The sequence below is a fragment of the Pagrus major genome, chromosome 2 (assembly GCF_040436345.1).
Source record: "Pagrus major chromosome 2, Pma_NU_1.0".
Classification (NCBI taxonomy): Eukaryota; Metazoa; Chordata; class Actinopteri; order Spariformes; family Sparidae; genus Pagrus; species Pagrus major.
In genome coordinates this window covers 28723057-28744178 of record NC_133216.1, presented here as the reverse complement: position 1 = coordinate 28744178, position 21122 = coordinate 28723057, and the positions used below count along the sequence as shown (strand labels likewise).

Below are 21122 nucleotides of genomic sequence, written 5' to 3'. Positions count from 1 at the left end.
AACAGATAATGATTCTCTAACAACCTACTGTCTCTCATCCATCTAGACACAGCTGATGATCCATCTGGAATTTTATACACCCCAATCTGTCAAATCACTCTGACTCAATTTGGACAAAGGACAAGGCCAGCAGAGGACGAAGCTTTTGTTTTGGGAGCTAATTCAGCTGGTCAGTTCACGGATTATTACAAAGACTGCCGCAGAGAATGCTACTGATGTAATGTGGACATCAGATGGCACCAAGCTAGTAAAAAGTAAAACGAGTAAAAAATGTGTTTCTTGTTGAGCTGCCAGTTGTTGCTTTCCAGCGTCCCCCTCCAGCTGAAGGTCAACGCCTGCGTGTGACCGAGTTCCACTTTCCAAAAACATCCTTTGGCATCAGTGCGAAGCGCTCGCTTGTGTCCGGGCCATTGCCTGTGATACTGCGTGTGTATGTGTGTTTATGTGCACGTGTGGGTGTGTGTTCATGAGTGTTTAAGCCACAATTCTGAGTGGCCGGTGCCCATGCAGCAGCAGCAGCAGGACACACAGTACCCTCTGAGGGACACTTCATACAGCTGGAGTCACCGCTGATAAAGCTGCAGCCAACAGAAGCCTCCTCACACAAAACACACGCAAAGATAACACTGCAAACACACGCACATGGAGGAAAATAGCCACACAGACAGTCCTAAAGGCAGATTTACTCACACACCAATGATCATTAAAAAAAAAAATCGTACAACGTGACTTGGCTCTCAGACACACACCGTTTCCAAATTGCATACCTTCACTTTCCTCTTGTATACTCTTATGTGCAAACACGCATGCACACAAATACAAACACGCTTAACAAGCAGACATCTTTTCCGCTACATCATAATTTCAATCCCTCCCCTCCCCTTCACAACAGCAAATTTAAGGGAAAGGGAAATATTTCTGCTAAATTAGTTATGCTAATTACAGAGCAGTTCTCAGGGGGAGAGACGGCGCTAAATGGCTTTTAATTCTTTTTGCCTGGAAAGAGACGTGGGAGAGAGCCAGACAGAAAGCGCAGTGAAATAAGCACAGAGCACAAGCAAAAACAAAAACAAAAAACAACACACAAACAACTGCCGTTCATATTCGCCCGGTGACACGGCAACAATGAACTAAACGTATTAACAACTCAGGGGAAGAGGAAGGAGCCCCAAAGCAGGCGGCCGGCCAGACAACAAGCTGCCTTATCAGCTCTGGGGCCCAGGGTCCTCCGGCCGACCGGGAAAGGAACGATCGGTAGGGAAAAAGTTTTGCAGCTAACTTTGTGTCCTGTAGCCTTTGCCAGCGGTCACACAGTGATAACGAGGCATGGGCAGATAGCACGCAGCAGTGTACATAAAAGGCACTAGAGGAAACACTGGGCACTCTGAGTGTGCTGTACACAAAGTTAGTTCTTCTCTCACACTCAATCAACAAACAACTCCTCACAACACTTATACTATAAAGAAGACCGTGCATACTGATGCTGACAGTGCACTCTAGTGGCAGATGAAATTGATGCATTTTGATTCTCGTACAGCCCAGATTCTAAAAAGTTCTATTTAATGTTTTTACCTCATCAACCTCATTGATTTTTGTAAAGATATGCTTATTCTGAACTTGATGCCAGCAACATGTTTCAAACAAGTTAGGACACGGGCAACAAAAGACTGGGAAAGTTGTGGAATGCTCCGAAAACATCTGTTTGGATCATTCCACATGTCAATTGGTATCATGATTGGGGATAGTGGGGCATCCTGGAAAGGCTCACAAACAAGTATGGGGCAAGCACTTTTTTTGGAATTAGGAGTTTATAAATGCAAAATTACACATGAAATAACCAAGAGGCGGCAACTAAACAAAACTTCTGCCAATATCAAATAATAAAAATCTTTTTTTGACAAAAAGCTTGTCAAATTGAATTTTTGAAGACCTTATAACTTGGCTATATTTTTTGTTTGAGGCGTTAGGTACATCAGGTACTCTCTGTATCCACTTGGGACGAACATGGCAACTCTTATTTAGAAATAACAGGTGCAGGTGAATAATTGACAAGTACTGTATGTGCACATTCATGTCAATTCATCATTTCCCGAAGGCAAAAACGTTACTTGGGAAGAAGCTTTTCTCAAGGCCCTTTCATCACAATATTAAATTATCAGGTCTCTGAATTGAGAGGGCTGTAGAATTGTAGATTAAAGAGATAACAGGCTCAGAGTTAAAGCTGCTGTAAGCATTTATTGTTTTATTGCATTTTTTGCTTTGGTTTATTCAGTTTCTCTCTATGTGCTGGGACAGTTGTCTCTGCCTATTTCAACAATTAAAAAATCTAATTATAAAACAAAATTGCTTAACGATTGGAGTAAATGAACAGTGGAAGCAGACAATAGTAAATAAGCTTAAACTCTAAATTAAATATATGCTATAAAGGCTCATTAAGGATGAAACACAGGGACAGAGCTGGGTGCATCTCTCCCAAAGATATGATTCCAGAGCTCTTAACAGAAATATGTTTGCCATGCAGTAACATTGCAGTTAAGCACTAAAAAAAAGGGCTGCTCTGATTTTTTGGTGGGATATTGGTTCATCGATCAGTTTCTCTAAAATGTGACAAGACAATTTGCACAAATATCATCTCTGTGCTCACATTTAAACAAAGGGAGAAAAAGCAAAGGAAGCCACTGCTGTTGAGGAGCATGTTCTTACAGGTGAGACAACCGAGACCAGGTGTGTAAATGATGTGCACGCACAAAAACCATGCCTTTTAACACACATGAACTGGCATTTATATGTGAATGCCTTTATACAAGGTATTCAATCCCCACAATGCTACAGTTGTAGTCCAAGCAATGATGATTTTAATCCACTAACATCATCCAGATAATTATACAAAAGCACAACTATTGAATGAATCTCATTGTGCTGAGAATCAATATTACAGAAAGAACTCATCGAGTTGAGAATTACTTCTCAACCTCCTTGTTTTCCAAATGTACAGTATGTTAACACTGTCAGCTGCTGTATCCTGATTTCAACCAGACTTGACACATCTGTCCTTGATGTTGGGACCTGCGGATGTTCTCACCAGTCTTACAAATCAATTCCAACTATCACTATCACTGCAGAAGAATACATAATACCAAATGCACCACTGGAGGCAATCTGTCATAACAATAAAATGATACATGGTGGTTCAACAGTTTCTCTACCCAATAAAAAAATAAAAACCGTTATCATGTTCAAATGTATTTCCCAGGGAGTGGAGGAGTTTAATAGCGGAAGGAATGTATTTTAGAGAAACAATAAAGGCTATTGGATGTGGAGATGGACTTTTTAAAATTGAAGATAAAGATTTGAATGCCAACATATTTTTTCTATGACACCAACATCATATCGCTCATAAAATCTGAAATAACTCTTTAAAAAGTTGCAGAGTCAAGCAAACGCCAAACTCTGGCCGTGTTGATGTTATGATGTAATCTTCCAGCGAAATACACACCAACACCGTCCTCGGGTTTTGCTACTGTTGTGTGGAAATGGCTTCAGGGAGCTTTTATAAATCAGGATCATTGCAGGTGTCCGAGGAACACAAACAACACACACCAATGCACATACACAAACACTGTAAATTTAAATCTTTAAGCATCTGCACTGTTACTTGAGCACCCACTTCAGGCTGCGCCCCCACAAAAACAAACACACACAAACTCACATTTTTATTGTTGGTCCCTCTCCAATATGGGGCTATAAGCAGTGGCCAGTTTTTATGTCTTTTAATTAGTACACTGTCACCATGGCAGCATCCAGCTGGCAAACAACCACCGCCTTATGCACACACACATAAACAATGGCAGAGGTAGAAAATAAAGAAGAGAAGGAGTGTGTTTCGCGAGGAGAATGTGCGACAGAAAGTCACATCGTGGGTGCTGCCCATAGGCCTTCATTATGATGGGTAAAATGTGTGTGTGTTAAGTAAGTGACTCGTGTGTACCTGAAATTTGGTGCAGATGCCCATTCCAGAGCCAGGCAGGCCAAGTCCACAGCAGCATACACCAACAGGAAGAAAATGGTCACAATACTGGCGATGGTGTTGAGCTTCCCTGAAAACAGCACCAGCTACACAGAAGGAACAACGCAGAGGAGGGAGAGAAGAGAAAGAGAGAGGATTAACATTCAGAGCAACCAGTCATTCCAAAGTGGGACAGAGGAGTGCATTTTAATGCCTTCCTCATATGACCTTTTCCGACACCAACCTACTTTTCATTCCCCAAAACGAATCTCTAAAATATGAAGTCAAGCGCGTGATTTGCATGTTCATGTGCTTTTTGAGTGAAAATCAGATGATAAAACATCTGATTTATAAGTAACGCAGTGTCATCTACCTTCTTATGGAAAATGGCAATACAAGCTCATGTATCAGTCTTAAACGCCTGTTCTGTATGTATGAAAGTGAAAGACCCCCTCTAGATATGCTTGAAGACACTCGTCTGTTATGGCTAATACTGAAATTTGTGTCCAAAATGTTTTTTCTAACATTTGCTGATTAAAAAATTCTTTAAAAAAACTCTTAAAATGGCATCTACTCTTTTTCCCCTCATTATAAAATAGATAAAATGATACCATAAACATGCTCACACATACACATGTAAAACTGAGATTTAAGTTGAAAAACAAACAAACTTTCCATCTTCAGCAGATAAATGTGAAAAAACAGCCTTCTAGTGTCAAACTCTGAACAATCACGCTCAAACATCAAATGGGGCTTTTCCGCTGGCACTTCTTGGCCATGCTGAGTCAAAGCTTACTTGCATTTCCATTATCAGTTTAAGCTTGTTAATTTGTGCCAAGCCACACCCAAGATGGACCTTCTCCCTAGTGGGACCAAAGCATGCCCTCCAAGTGAACGGGTGACGTGTTACGACCCCATCAAACCCATGATGACCCCCCTTCTCCCCCTCAAACAAGCGTGTGTTGTACTGCACTCATGTCTGTTCAGGAAGCCTGAGAGAGAGACATTTTTAAAAGTCTCTGTGTCCAGGTCTCAGTTCATCTGGAGTTTCTAATTGAAGCTCTTTAGTTCCTCTCCTGCATCCATATTCTGTTTTGTACTTTATTTTAATTTTAGTTTCATAATGTTTGCTTTAAGCTGTTTCGGGAGTCTTGTTTAGCTACTGCTGATTAAAACCCAACATTTCCTGATATTGCTGCCTGATGATAAAAGCTTTTATTTAACAAAATAACGGGGGACTTCTACTGCAATAATTTATAGGAAATGAAACATGTTTATCACCGAATTAGCAAAGCTTTGTTAGCGGTGATTCTTTGATAATACTGCAAGGAAGAAGAGCCGCTCCGTCGACCCCTACACAAGACAAGTGCATCATCAGCTTAAGACACACCTTCGAGCAGACAGCCTTGTTGCGATGGAATTGCAAATCCCTGCTGCACTGGGCTGACGTGACAAGTCAAACCAAGTCGAGCTAAGAGAGCACATGTATATGGCGGACCGCTTCAAAGAATTCAGACTCAACTCAAAAGAAACTGAAACAGTAGAATCAAAAAACACATTGTGACAGACGGCAATGCTGTTAACCTACAGGATCTGACGACAACGCTAAATAATCTTTGACGGTCTTTGATTGATCCCAAACGCAGCACTGAGTGCATTTATCAAACCTGATCGCTTTTTGTAAATAACTAGTTAAAAACAACTAAAACTCAATTCAAGATTCAATTCAGATATGTAATTTTCTTCATATCTCTTCTTCTATAGTTTTATATCCTGCAGCAACAACTTGAAAATGAAATGAGTAGCTGAAAGCATAAAGTGTTTCTCTTACTATATGGACAAATCCAAACATGGATGACTACATCAATTCAAGTCCACTATTTAAGGTCTTAGCTGGAAAAAAATGAGATGCCTGCTATCTGTGTGTTTTATACATTTCTCGTTTGTTCTTAATAAAAAAAAAAAGAGAGAGAAATAAAAAAATTTACATAAAATTTGCTATCATCTGAGTTTAGTAAATCAGGGTATTTTGCCAACTGTGAACCAGATCCAAAATAGAGCCGGTTATCAGATCTGAACCCTGGCCACTGAGAATAAATGGTAGAGACCCAGAATGGTCCCCTTTATGAAAAATTAAAAATGAATGCATTCAAAATAATTTGAAAAAAAGTTCTAATTAAAAATACACATTCTACACACAGTGGCTTTGAATAATCTGTTGTCAAGGTCAGAGCTTCCTCACATTTTTCGAGTCAAGGACCCCAAGATAATTGAGCATTTGTCCAGTTTGTTCCCAAGACACCTTTTTTCTGCTGTTAGATAGGACTATCTGTCTGCACTGTAGTTGGAAGGTGACAGCAAGGATAGATTTTTAGCAACATCTAGGGAGCAAGAATTAAAATGAATTTGTTCTCCGTCTTCCTGGGGACCAGTGTAGGACCTCAGGTGGTCCCCAGGCTCCACTTTTGGAGCCACTGATTGAGGCTAATGTTCAGTTTGAATTAAGATGCTATCAGCTGCGTGCGGTCAGCTACGTCAGCCGCAGCAGCTACCAGATAAAACAGCCAAGTCGAGCGACAATTAAAATTCTCACCGTGACGTGGAGAGAGAGTCGTGCATGTACTGACAGCTCATGAATGTATGAGATTCTCCCTTCCTCTCTGACTGAGGAGTAGTAGGTGACTTGTAACAGAGGAAGGAAATGATGACCCCATTAGAAGTACTGCTCACTGCCATGTTCTCTGACATCACTATGTGTGAACAGGGCTGTGTCTTACTCACTCCTTTTGTTCTTGGCTTTTACATCTGTGGTAACTCGCAGTAAGAGTTTCCACTGTTTCGTCTGCATTACATTTTGCTGTAATAACCACAATTATGCTTAGATTTATATTGTAAGAAGGAGCAGATATTTGTGTCAACAAAGCAGAATTTTATGTTTTAAAGATGCATTGTTTGAATTTTTTGCCCATTTGGGGGTAACGCAATAGGCCAGCACAACGCAGATGAACAGTCTTTATCACCTCATAAAGCTGCTTTGGATAACTTGTTAGCATACAGTTGCATATTTACATGCCGGGCAGACAGCTTGTTAAAATAGAAGTATTGGTTGGTGCAGCTTTAAAGCTCCATTCAAGCCAGAGCTTCTCCCTGTTGTTCGGTTAACATTCGTCTTTCAAACAGGATGTAATCCATTACCATGGCTACCAGATGTGATCATTTTTACTTTCGAAAAGCTTACTGTGTTTACAGACTGTTTTTACAGAAAGACATTTTTTGAATTTATTTAAAGATTGTTAAATGTGTGTGCAAAGATCGCCTGGTATGCACAGATGAAGTTACATTTGAGTGTGTGGTTTTGAGATAATTTTCATACTCAAGATCCACAAATGCATGCTGCGTTTAAGTAGTGGTTGAAAGCTGGGATATCTGGGGTTTCTGTGAATTTGTGTGTAATTTCAATGTGGGAAAGGTGTTTTTCTGAATAAACACCCCGCACTTAGAACATATAGACTGTATTTGCCAAGCCTCTGCACAGTAGCCTTTAAATGTAGATGATTCAAATATGCTACTGCTAGGTGGTGGGCTTGCTCTACTACTGGGAATACAGCCAGTCCAGGAAAAAAACGGATGTCATTGGTTGTTGCACACGTCCCGGTGGCTCATCCTTGAAAAGTGAGTTAGCGTTATGAGCTAAACAACCTGTTGTAAGCAGGAAAATATGTTCACTTTGCATTATGAAAACTATAAGCTCAATATTTCAGGTAACATAAGATAACGTTATCAACGTCTGGTAGTTGGGGCACTAGCTAATCATCTTACCGTTTTGTAATAACAAACTAACATTGACCTTAACTTAACTACCACAGTGTTTTCCTGGTCACTTTTATCAAATGTGTTATTGCAGTCAATACAGTTTTAAGGCTATGTGAGTATGCCCGTTAGCTGCCTATTCCTCAGCTATGGAAATTGTGTCATTTGAATTTATAACCAAGTTAATATAGTCTAGTTGTCTGGTGTCAGCTAACATCAGGTCAGCTTAACCATGTAGATGGTTATTAAGTAATCTCATAGTATCTCATATTGATATTCAAAAAAATTATCTTTTTAGCTTTCACAGCTTGAAATACTTCTATGTAATTGAAATGACAGCTGTGAATAGTTGTACGGTTCATCTGAAGTCGATTAATACAACTGTTTCTGATATGTGTTGGACATCTTATACTTTTTATAAAAAATGCACTTCATAAACACACAAAAACTAATGTTCAGGTTAATTTGACCTAAACTGTGGTAACGTTAATTCTTCATTCCTAAGCGTTTTAATCATTAATGAAAATTCTGAACACTAGCAGCTAATTGCCAACTAACGTTACAGGGTAAAGCTAAACTGATGTTAGCTGAACAGTAATAAAAACTATGCTTGTTATGAATCCCGATGACATAACTTATTAACATAACATATTGGTGACTTAGTTAAAATGACTCCAGCAATCAACTGTTTACAGTAGTTGAGCTAATGTTAATGTCGCTGTTAAGAGGTTGGTAACATGACGCCCAACATGACTTCACCTGCTTAGTTTTAGGTTGGAAATTAGACAGGCCAGAATGAAAGTCTGTCGAATATCCAACCTAAAACTAACTTCACCGTAGGAATGAACGGTGCACAAAACTAACAGACGTTGATAATGTTATCCGACATTACCTGAAATATTGAGCTTATAATTTTCATATTGCAAAGTGTTGCCGCTCACAACAGGCTTTTTAAGTAAGACACCTGTTGTATGCTGTTTGCCTGGACTGGCTGTTTTCTCATTAGTGGAACCACCTAGCAGCTGCTTATTCAAACCATATACAGTACATTTATAGACTACTGTATAGTGTCTGTACTTGGCAAATATATATTTTCTAATTGCAAGGTGACGAGCCATTCTACCTATTTAGAAAAAAACCTTTCCCACTTTGAAATTACACACAAATTCACAGAAAGCCCAGATATCCTAGTTTTCCACCAGTACTAAACGCAGCATGCATTTGTGGACCTGATCTGTGTGTAAAAGTGTGCACACACATTTAACAATCTGTGAATAAATACAGAGATTGTCACTCGTTTTTAGACATCTGTAAAAATGAAAATTATTACATCTGTTAGGTTAGAGTAAAAATCTCTGTGTAAAATATTTGGATTTATTAGGTTATGATGTGTGCATTTGTTTTTCATATGTGTTCAAACGGCTTGGTAATTGTGTGTGGAATGGAACATGCATTTGTGAGTACCCAAAATTACGCACAAATTGTTGTACACATTCGTAAATGCAATTTTTCATTTGTTGATCATTTGCAAATTAATCTCTCTCCATAAATGACTTGCTTTCTGGGAGACAGTGCTGGTGCCTCAACAGCTTCTTAAAGCGTCCTCTCAACACGCCTGCCGAGCTTGGAGGATGATGTATGACTTCCAGATTCTATTTTAGTCACACATCATTGTTCAATTTTAGACAACGGCTTATTTTTTTTTAGTTTGAGCACAAAATTAAATTATTTGTCAACAAGTATTTGATCAACATTGTCAGGAAATAACAAAAATCTCATTAAAGGAGACCTATTATGCTTTTTACTTCAGTGTGTTATATAAGTTCTTGTGCATGTAAAAGGTCAAAATGTACACCAACAGAAGCTCCTTTCTCCTACAGAAAACACTGCTCCTGAGACACCCTCATCAGGAGTCTCGCCTGTTATTCCGTGACTTCGTAGCGGCACATTAGATCACCATGTCAGGCATTTGCATAATTTATGGCTAGCGGCTAGTTTGGCACATCTGTTATCTGTTATTAGCGGTGCTGGCTCAGGCATGTGTGAGCTGACCAATCAGAGGAGACTAGGTATTTGACTTGAAACTAAACAACATAAAAGAATCAGGCAAGTAAACAAGTATAAATGTCCCACATCAGTTAAAAATTGAACACGATATTGGTGTACTTACTTTATTTTTATCCACATATGGTCAGCTGTGCCTTCCATAAGAATTGTAGCTGAACTATTCATCCAGTGTCTAAATTACAATCATTACTAACAACTGTGTATTGAACTGAGCACTGGCATAAACACTCCCAAGTTATAACAATGGAAAACTTCTCCACTGCCACTCTCCATCACCACAGCTTCTTACTTTGGTGGAGGAACACTAAGTGAGCATAGACATTAAACATTTTAGCAAAGACCATCATTAGATCTTCTGTACTGAATGAAATCTTCTCTGTGGATGTTCATTATCAAGTGTGCTTTCTTTATGTGTATGTGAGCTGCTGAGACTGATTGTGCAGAACAAAGAGGCAACCACAGCACTGTACCTGGGAGAGTATAGTCTTTCTCTCCAATTATCATGCCTTTTAAATTGGCCATTGAGAGACTATGCTGGAGTTGGAGTATATTTTCTTGAGCTCAAGGGCATTTCATTAGTATAAATGTAGGAAAGAAAGTAGAAACTGTGCAATCACTAACTTTGTGACCATGAAGTAGGAGTAAACTGAAGGGGAGAGAGAGGAGAGAAGGTAATGATGGGGAATTGAGATTAATGATGTCACATTATTGACAGGCGGTCAGAAATAGAGAGAGAATGATGAACTGAGGGAGCAATGAAGATGGAGAAGAGGGGAGAGAAAAAACGAGATGGATAAAAGAGGGGAAAGAAAGAAAGACAAGTGAAAAAAGACAAGGCGTGTTGAGCGAGCATCTCTGACCTCTGGCAGTCAAAGTCAGTGGGAGTCTCTCCAGCGCTCCCTTGGGTGCGGGCTCTACTAGAGCATTAATTAGCCATTAACTCACAGGCCAGCGTGGACAACTGCTGTCGTAGTGCACAAAGTATGTGTGTGTGAGATGTGCGTGACATGTGCACGAGCGTGCAACCACACACACTAAATCTCAATTTGAAAGACTGTTTTTACTGGAAAGCAGTGTGCATAAATTGCCATAAATTTGACTGAAATAAGTGGCCTCACACAGACACTTTTATCAAATAGGAATTATGTGGAAGCAGCTGAGTAATGCGTTGGGCTACAACAACAACAACAACCAACCGTTTCCAGAAATGTCTCCATGTTACAGGTAGCAATTGGACACTGCTTCCTCCTTTAGTGTGTGTTTGGGTTCAGATGCAGATACAGCAGCTCTTGTGAATCAACACAATTTTGAACGACACTTTTGCAGCTAACTGATTTTGGGTGATTATCGAAGCCATACATGACAGAATTTGTACAAAAGTTAGCTAACATCTTAGCTAATCATCATCTGAAAGGTCCCATAATATGCTAATTTTCAGGTTCATACTAAATATTTTGGGTATCACATAGAAAATGTTTACATCCTTTAATATTCGAAGACATTTTTTTTTTTCTGATACTGTCCATTCCTGCAGCACCTCTGTTCACCTTCTGTCTGATCGCTCCGTTTTAGCTCCTGTCTCTTTAAGGCCGCCCTCTCAAAAAGCCCAGTCTGCTCTGACTGGTCAGCTCTCACAGGCCTGAGCAGGCACCGCAGACGGTAGTCCTGCATCAGTCTATCCATCTCTTCTTCTTTTTGAAGGTCTACCTGGAAATGGTGGCTCCTTAAAGGGATAGTTCGGATTTTTTGACATGAAGTTGTATGACATCCTCACCATCAGTGTCGTGCATCAGCAGTGACTTTTCCCCCACTGCGTCCTGTGAGCCGAGGTCTGTCCCGCTGTTGTTGCTGAAGAAAGTAGTTACGGCTAGTTTGCGGGGTCACTAAGATAAAGCGTTTTTCTTCAAAAAACAATATCCGTTCAAAAGAGTAAAACATTTGCATCACAAAATCGTTTACGACAAAAAAGTCAGACCTCATGATCACCTGGCACTATTTCCCCTCCCTTCGTATCACTGCGCGCTTCCGCCTGTTGACACACCGCACCGCTCCGTCAGCTGTTTCACGGTGTTTACATGCTCGGATGGTAAATGTAAATATGTCTGACTACGAAACGAGTGATGAAGACATTCCTTTTACCACAGAGCCAAAGGGATATCTTTATGAACCCGAATACACAGACACCGAGCTTCGTCAAATGGAGTTAGAACGGGCAGAGAGAGAGGAGAGAGACAGAGAAGCGGTCCAAGTTGCTGACAATAATAATAACAGTCATCATATAAAAAGGCACCGTCTTTAGCTTGTAGATAGTTGTTCTTACCTGGGGTCGTGGCACAGCAGCGCTCTTCAAAACATGTTTCTTCCTCTTTCCTGGGCGTGTAGGAACATAATCGTCCTTGCTGAAGTGTGCACTACACACACGAAGCTTTTTCACCCTTGGCAGTCTTGCTTCAATGTTCAAGCCTATGGCAAGAAGCCAAAGTTGCCTAATAGCAATGTCCGTGACAGGAAAGCGGTGGAATATATACGGCGACTTGGTGTGATCTTTGTTGTTGCAACCCGGATAATCGCAAATCCGCACCATTTTTATATATCCTCTTGTCTAATAATCTCGCTAGTACTCACGTTAGCTCTCTTGCACATCCGAGCATGTAAACACCGTGAAACAGCTGACGGAGCGGTGCCGTGTGTCAACAGGCGGAAGCGCGCAGTGATACGAAGGGAGGGGAAATAGTGCCAGGTGATCGTGAGGTCTGACTTTTTTGTCGTAAACGATTTTGTGATGCAAATGTTTTACTCTTTTGAACGGATATTGTTTTTTGAAGCAAAACGCTTTATCTTCGTGACCCCGCAAACTAGCCGTAACTACTTTCTTCAGCAACAACAGCGGGACAGACCTCGGCTCACAGGACGTAGTGGGGGAAAAGTCACTGCTGATGCACGACACTGATGGTGAGGATGTCATATAACTTCATGTCAAAAAATCCAAACTATCCCTTTAACACACAAGCTCTCTCTGACAAAATATTTTTTCTAAAGAAAATTTTAGATTGAGGGTTTTAGATCTTATGGTGTTTATTTTTACTGTGAGCTCTGAATTTAAGATTAATGACAAGTGACTGAATAAAACTGACTGCATATGTGAAATTTGAATGTTGTCATGTGCAATGTCCATTTTTTGCATCAAATTCTTTTTAACCAGACTTACTTTTACCTCACCTATCCAAACTTCTCGTAACTTTTTGTTTTTCTTCTTCTCTCCTTGTTCTTGTAGCCCGCTTATTTTCCCTTTACTTAAAAGTCCAATAATAGAAAGCCTTGGCTTGTACCCTCCCCCTCCTCCTCCTCCTTCCCTTTCAATCCTGCGGTGTGTGAGTGTTCAAGGCGAGATTACAATCAGACTTTTGTCATCAGTGAATCATTCAAATGGCGGAGGAAGAGGCAGAGAGAGAGAGGACGAGGGAGTCAATGATCTCTGATGGCGACGGCAGCGCAGCTAACGATTTCCATCTAATTGCTCCTCCTCTACTCATGGAGAGAGGCAAGGGATGAAGAGAGGAGGACGAGAGGGACAGAGAGTGAGAGAAAGAGAGGGAGAGCACAAATAATGACAAGCCATTCAGCCTTTAACACTCACCTCTGATAATGATGGGATAGTCAGGCCTATTTGCTCTTAAGATCCTCCTCCTCCTCTTTGTCTCTCTATCCTCACCCTCCACCCCTTCTGCCAATATTTTCTTCTCAGTCTAAATTGACTTCTTTCCCCCACAAAGAAGACATAATAGAAGAGAAAAAACAGTACAGGAAGATTTCAGCTGTTCTAATACTACTGTATTCCTGGCCTCTGTCTAATCGGTCCCTGTCTGTTCTTGAAACAATTTTTGCACTCCTCCCACAAATTTCTCAGATGCCACTAATTTTGTCGGAAGCTTGGGGAAATGATGGCTCTCCTTCTCGTGCTCCAACTCTTTAAAGTCACTCTGACTGGTTGAGGGAAGCCCTGCATTTATGAGTTAGACTTACTCTGACCTACCCAGTTGGGGACTGCATCAACCATGGATCTATACATATATTAATATATATAAATCTATAAAAAACTGCCGTTTGCATTTTTGTATTATTATGTCAATAATGGAAATTGTTGAAGTGGCCCTCCTACAAGATGACAATACGAGCAGTGGCTGGTAATATCTGCCAAATGATGTATAGTTTGTGCTCGACTACTAACTACATTCAGCAGGACTCAGTAAAAAAGGACTAAATCGTCTTCACTTGGTCCCAAATGCAGCTGCTTGGCTTTCAGGTGGAACTTTTAGAAAAAAATCAATTTCAGCATCCCTACGCTGATGTCCCACTGCTTCCACAATTCATTTTAAAATTGTTTTAATTACTCATGAGGCATTAAATGTATTGGCTCCAAGCTATATTTCTGACTTACTAATTGTACAAGGGAGCTCACTGAAGTTGGCAGCAAAAGCTCCTCACACAGTCCCCAAGTCAGTAGCACCTTATAATAACCATCATTAATAAATGGTAACCTTATATAGTTAAACTTGAGTTAATAGCTATTTCACTGTTAACACTCACTGTTTTAAACCATTTATTAAGCAACTGTTTATTGTATGGTAGCAACTGATGTTTATAATACTTTGTAAATTGGCAAATAAATACTGTGTAGTTCAGTTATAAACATTATTTGGATGGCCATTAAAAAGTTGCAACTGATGTTTGTGAACCTTTAAGATTAATTCATGAATTAAAAATATGTATACATCAAATATACAATTTATTAATGATTGTTATTATAAAGCGCTGTACAAATAAAATGTATTATTATTATTATTATTATTATTATTATTATAAAGTGCTGTGCCTGAGTCTAAGGGTGAAAATACATATGCTGTTATTACACTGTGGAATAAAAAACGGCAACATTGCTAATTCCAGCTTTAGAAAGTATATTATTACTGCCTCTCATGTCCTTAGTGAGGGCACTTTGTAACTATTTTAAGAAAGTGTATTGATCTGATTTTTCCAATTACAATTAGAATAGTGATTAGGAGAAAATGTGTTATTTGGCAGGAAAAATCAACTGACTACAGACCCTGCAGCTAGTCAAAATATAGGCACCGCACAGCAGAGACACAGCGGAGACAATGTTGAGCATTGTGTACACAAAACATAAAACGAATCAAAACATAATTAAAATTAGGGATGTCCCGATCCCGATCCTGATTGCGGGATCAGGATCGGGGCCGATATGGGCATTTTTTCACTGATCGGGATCGGCAATTTTGAACGTGGACCCAAGCCCGATTATTTTTACGTCAGCTGTCGTCAACGGAGCACAATTTGTGGCAGAATGCAGTCGTGCTCGTAACGTTAGTCTGGAGAACCTGTGGATAAAATGTCTGCAGTGTGGAAATATTTCAAATTAGAAAGCGAAAGCAGTCCAACGGCAACACGTAACATCTGCAATACGACCGTTTCGCGAACTGGTAACAAAGGCGCTGCATTTAATACTACAAGTTTGATACGGCACATAAACAAAAACATGAGTTCACTCAAGCAATACAGGCAAAGGCACCGAAGCAACAAACACTCGTGGATACTTTCAAAAGGAAAGAGAAATATCCTCGAGACAGCGACATGGCCACAAATATTACAGAGAAGGTCATTGAATTCATCGCTCTGGATAACCAGCCCACCTCTGTGGTAGAGGATCAGGGTTTAGTTACTGACTTTGTTTACTTGTTGTTTTTGTTGAAAAAAAAACAAAAAACTAATGAAAACCAATGTTCCAATATGCAGAATAAGAAAGAGCCATATGAAAGTATTTACTTTGTTTCAACAAAATAAAAAAAGCTATTAATAACAGCTTGGATGCAGGTGATTTTTTTCTTAATGCAGCTGTATTATCAAAGAAAATATTAGTTAGGGCTAAGTATTGGATCTGGACTTATTAAATGACTCAGATCGGGATCAGGGGGGAAAAAAACCTGATCGGGACATCCCTAATTAAAATCTTTTTCCTTTTTTGAGAAAGCTAACGTGTGACAAACAGTATTATAGAAAAAGTACTGTTGTGCTGCAGCGATGCACTGGTCTAAAAGTCTTGTTCTCCAGATGTAAGAAAACATGTTTGTTTGGTACAGACCCCCGAACAATGTGTGATGCAAAAAAAATCATCCCCATTAATCATGAATCATATGGCAATATCTGTCCTAATGATCGCAATGTGATATTTTTAGCGCAAAATGATGCCCTATATCAGAGTTATTTTTTTTAAAAGTCATGCAGTTTTAGTTGCAGTGGGGGTTAGGGTTAAAATAGCGTTTTTCCCCTTTGTAAAATCTGTTTGTTGGAAAACAATTTAATTACTTTTTCTGGGAAACTCATTGAAAACTATTCAACCGAACAAACTTCAGCACTTTTTTGGAATTCAAGCATTATTTGTTCGACACAAATGCACAAATTATAGACAAGCAGAACAGGTTTGCCTGGACGCAGGCTGAGCAGTCACAGGACACAAAGACATCAAACTGCCAAAAGTGATCCAGTTTCTTCTCTGAATGTGTTTGAAGGAAGAATCTTTCTGACCTTTCTGCCAGAGGAAAGTTTCTATGACAAGACTACACAATCCAGACAATAGGAGCTCGGGTTGATTTTGTCCAACTACCTTGCCAACCTTGCCTCTATTACACTGAAATAAAAGTAGCTTGTTTGAAGCTCCTCTTCCTTCCTATTGTGCTTCATTGCTCGCGTAGCTCAGCAGGAATTTCTCCTTGATATATTGATTTCACTGAAATATTTAATACAAAGTCTACAGCTGCTGCTGTATCAGAATTCTTGACCCTTGAAGCTTTCTATTTTTAGGCCAACAAACACTTGAATTCAGTAAAACTTTTTGGTCTTTTAATCTAATAGAGCCGACGGGGGATTATTGGAATTTGGACAAAATGTAGACCTGAAGGGAGAAATGGAATGTAACTGTTGTGTCTGAAGAAGAAATTTGATTTCTACACCCAGTTTCTCCTCAGACAACACTTCACATTTTCTTTTACAACAAATTAGATCAAAATAAAAACTTCTACTAAAAAAATGTCATCCATCAGTGTTTTTGAGATATGATGCCTGAACTACAAGGCAGCTTTGTTGTGATTTTCCTTTGGGTGGCTACAGTCAGTAACTTTTGTAGTATCAACTTTCTTTGTTGACTACCGTCTCCACTAACCTGCACGAGAAACCAGGAGATGAGCACCGACACCCAGGGGTTACCACTGTGGGACGTCTTCTTAGCCGGAGATAGCACCTTACCTACCGGGATGAAAAGAGATCTTGGTGAATACAACAAACTCTTCAGATTTGGGAAGTGAAAATTACAGTTATCATTCTTTAGTAGCAGCTTTCATTTAAAAACCCACATCAGTGACACCCTTGATGCATGCACGGACAAAAAAGCTTTAATCACCGAAAGAATGAATGTCATGAATCACCATCCTGTGTTTGATGAGAAGATGTAAATAGATATGAGCCTGTTCAACTGTCAATACCTGCAAAACTTCACACGAGCACAGTTTTACTTGAGCCCTTCTATTGACACTTCCCTCACTGCTATCCTGATGATTTCTGACACTACTTTCCACAAGTCACCATGAAATATTAAAGTATTCACTTTTCATGCAACGTTTGCTGCCAGTAGACAATTTCTCAGTGACTCACACAAAATAGAATATAAAATAGGAAACAGAATATTGAAAGACTACAGAGCAGTGAAGGTCTGCACGGAAGAGTTTTTGTAAGGACTTTGGCTCGGCCCTGCAGGATTTATAACAATTAATGGACTGTGCTCCTTTTTCTCTTATAATTCATGTTGTTTTCTATGGCAACAGACACAGACCAAATTATGGACCATCAGTCCTCAGACTGGCTACAGTTTACAGAAAAGATCCGATTTGGACAGTGGACAGCAATCTCTAATGTTACTGACATTTTAAATGAAATACATGTAATTAAAAAAGAGAGAGCGAGAGAGAGGGAGGGAAAGTGAGTGGGTGGGCGAGACAGCGGTGGAGACAAATTGAGCTGACACGTAACTTTATTTAATACCTTATACGGCTGTATGGTTTGCTGGAAGACAAATCATTTACATACAGCCTCTCATTTCTTTGATCATCATGTCATGTATGAAACGTCATGTATGAAAAAAGATTTGTGACATGACATGACATTTGTGTAGAATGGTGTGGCAGCCCTGCACAGTTACACATTAAAGGCAGACCCCATAAACAGCGAACGCAAAAAGAAGTGAAAAAAGAAGGGTATCTTAAAAGGGGGTTAGACCAGGGGTGGTGAGGGGGGAGGTGACTGTTGGTGGAGCAGGAATCTGAGTTTAAGTCTAAATTTCACAGCTGATAAAGGACTCGAATTAAATCAGTGAGACTTTAAAGTCAAATCAATGCTGCTGAGAGGGGTAGATTGAGTGATGGAGAGGATGGAGAAAGGCAGGACAGAGGTGAAGGAGTTGGAGATTAGCGAGTTATTGAGAAAAAAGAAATGGAAGAAGTCTGTGCGTGTGTGTTAGTGTGTGTGTGTTGGAAAATTGACCCATCCATCACTTTGTTTGCATAGGACGGTGCAAGGTTAAGCTGCGAGCAGCATGCATGAAATGACAACATCAAGAACAACACATACACACACACTCTTGCACATACAGTGTGGTCATACTGACCATTTTATCCCCCCTACAAGACCATTACACGTTCATAGTTCCACAGTCATTGACTCTTAATGAAACAGATTAATCTAAGTTAACCCTTTGGCTGTTGTTGAACAGACGGAATCATCTGCTTCTGCTCCAGCTAATCACTACAGAGAGGAACTCGCACTTATACTGTCATTTACCTCCCCTGACACACACACACACGCACAGCCACACACAGGCAGAAACAGGCCAAATATATTTGCAGCTGATCGAACAAAGGAGCGCAGGATCGGATACGGAAGTTGCTCAGTCATTAATAACGACAAGGCAGCAGGCAGTATGGATTCACATAGAGAGACGGAAATCATACGAATGCTGCGTTCGCTTAATATGGAAAAAACTTGCTAACATGACAACTCAAGGGGCCCAATCTTAAACCTGGGGCAAGGGGCGCACTGAGCAGCGCAAGTGTCATTGTTTCTGAGCAATGCAGTCATTTTCGTGCTCAGGTCCCACATTGTTCAAGTAGTAAATGTACTTGAGCCCATCTGTGGTAAAATGAGGCGTGGTCAGGTGCACTGATGGCCATCTTGAGGCAGTAGAAAGTGACTGCACCATAGACCAACAAAAAACTGGTATGAAGTCATGGCACAGTATTTTCCCTGCTATTTTTCTAATATTCAAATAGTAAGATGCGCCTACATAGGCAGCTTTAAAATGCGAGTACACTCTGCTTTAACGATTAGAGATGCTGCTTTCAATCATTTAAAAGGTTTCCATATGCGCAGTAAATATTGCAGCAAATTTAAGCAGCAAAATCTATAGTTATAAACTTGACAGGACCGCGGAAACAGAATTAAACTTTTAGCTTCTGCAATAATATATTTTTTATACAGCTCTGATGGAGCTCAGGTTTAATCTAGAGGACAGCTGCTTTCCTCCGAACCATTTCACTGTGTGGACCTGAACTGTGTGTGTGAGACCTTTTGATGTGTAAAGAAGACAGAGGATTTATTAATGTAAGATCCTGACTGATTCCGTCAGAAGGTCTAAACAATCAATGAAGTTAAGCTACTGTGCCTTGGGCACAAATGCAGACGCCAGCTCTCTTAATTAAGAGACGCACCTATCCTCTCTGCTGCTTGGGCATAGCTGCAGGTAATGTAATTACTATGTTCCTCATTAAAGACGTATGTCACCCATCTGCATCCCATCCACTATTAATAAGATTTTTATGACCCAGCTCGCCTGATCACCGCATCACAATTACACACAGAGGGATGTGCAGCAGCGCTCCTCCTCCTCCAATCGATATCAGTGCATTTGGAGTTGTTGATGGGACAGGCGATTGAGAAATGGCAACGTCCAGCAGCCAAGTACCACTTACCTGACCCTCAGGGAAGATGAGTGCAGCTGTGAGATGACACTCACTTATGTTATGCCCAAAAACACACCTATGACTAATTAAGAGTCTAAATATAACCTCTTTATGTCTTGCATCTTACTTTGCACCCAGTTTAACTAGCAAAAGGGAGTTGAACACGCCTTAAATGCACCTGTGCCATGGACTGTAGACCATGCGCCATAGATCGATTAAATAGGGTCTGCATTGTTTTCGAGTTATGTTCCTTGTCGCTTGATTAGATTCTTAAAAAAAAACATACACAGAGTCCCATATATCTTTAAAGGTTCAGTATTCTTGAGATTAAACAGCTGGTACAACATGTCATCAAACCATGTCTAAAAGGCCAAAGTACTTCTGCTTGTTTTGAATGGCTTAACTTGACAATGGAGAAAACAGCCTCCTGGTGGTTCCACTGCACTGCCTTTTAGATCCCTTTCCAGACCTTGTTGCGTTTTGCATGTCTTATCTAAATATAATGCACAATACAATATAGATAAGGTCCTACATCTTCTGACAGTTTCTCTTCTTGGTTATACGAGTGAAAAAGAAGCTGAAAATAGTGAGGAATGAAAAAAATATCAGGGTCAATCATCAAGTCTTTAAAAAAGTGTTATGTTAGTGACATTTCACTTATGATTTAAATCATATCATGTGTTTTAAGACACATCTGTGACATCTCAACTCCTGCAAGAAAAGTGTATTGAGGAAAACTCAACATGCTTATTTGCCTTGGAAGCCAGAGGTATTACATGATGAGTTCAGATTTTTTTCAGGTCCATCTTAAAGTCACTACACTGGGAAATTTCTTTAATTTGAGAAAGATTTAAACTCAAGGTGTGATTGTTTACTTATTGCATTTACTGAAGCTAGAATGGGCAGCACTCCAACATTTTTTATATTCAAAGTTTTTAAGTACTGTCATTTACTAAGCCACTGGCTGAAAACAAACAAAAGTACAGAGTACTGAAGAGTTAAAGGTTTGTGACAAGATGTATTAATTAAGCTTGTTGGTTGATGATGAGGTATCAATATTTGGCCCCAACTGAGATGATATCAATCATTTGTTTCAAATAAAAAGTACCTGTTTGCGAAATGTGTAATATTTAGATGGGCTACATAGAGTTGTAGGT

General features: G+C 39.8%; 1 protein-coding gene across 1 annotated transcript in view; it reads right to left on the bottom strand.

Moving 5' to 3' along the window:
- The window catches only part of LOC141018190 (solute carrier family 12 member 9), a 77833-nt gene that overhangs the window by 21543 nt on the left and 35168 nt on the right, over positions 1-21122 (bottom strand). Inside the window, exons 8-9 of the mRNA XM_073493108.1 lie at positions 17118-17200; positions 3989-4113 (exon numbers count right to left, since the gene is read on the bottom strand). Coding sequence (XP_073349209.1) covers positions 3989-4113; positions 17118-17200 — 208 coding nt within the window. The remainder of the gene's footprint in view (positions 1-3988; positions 4114-17117; positions 17201-21122) is intronic.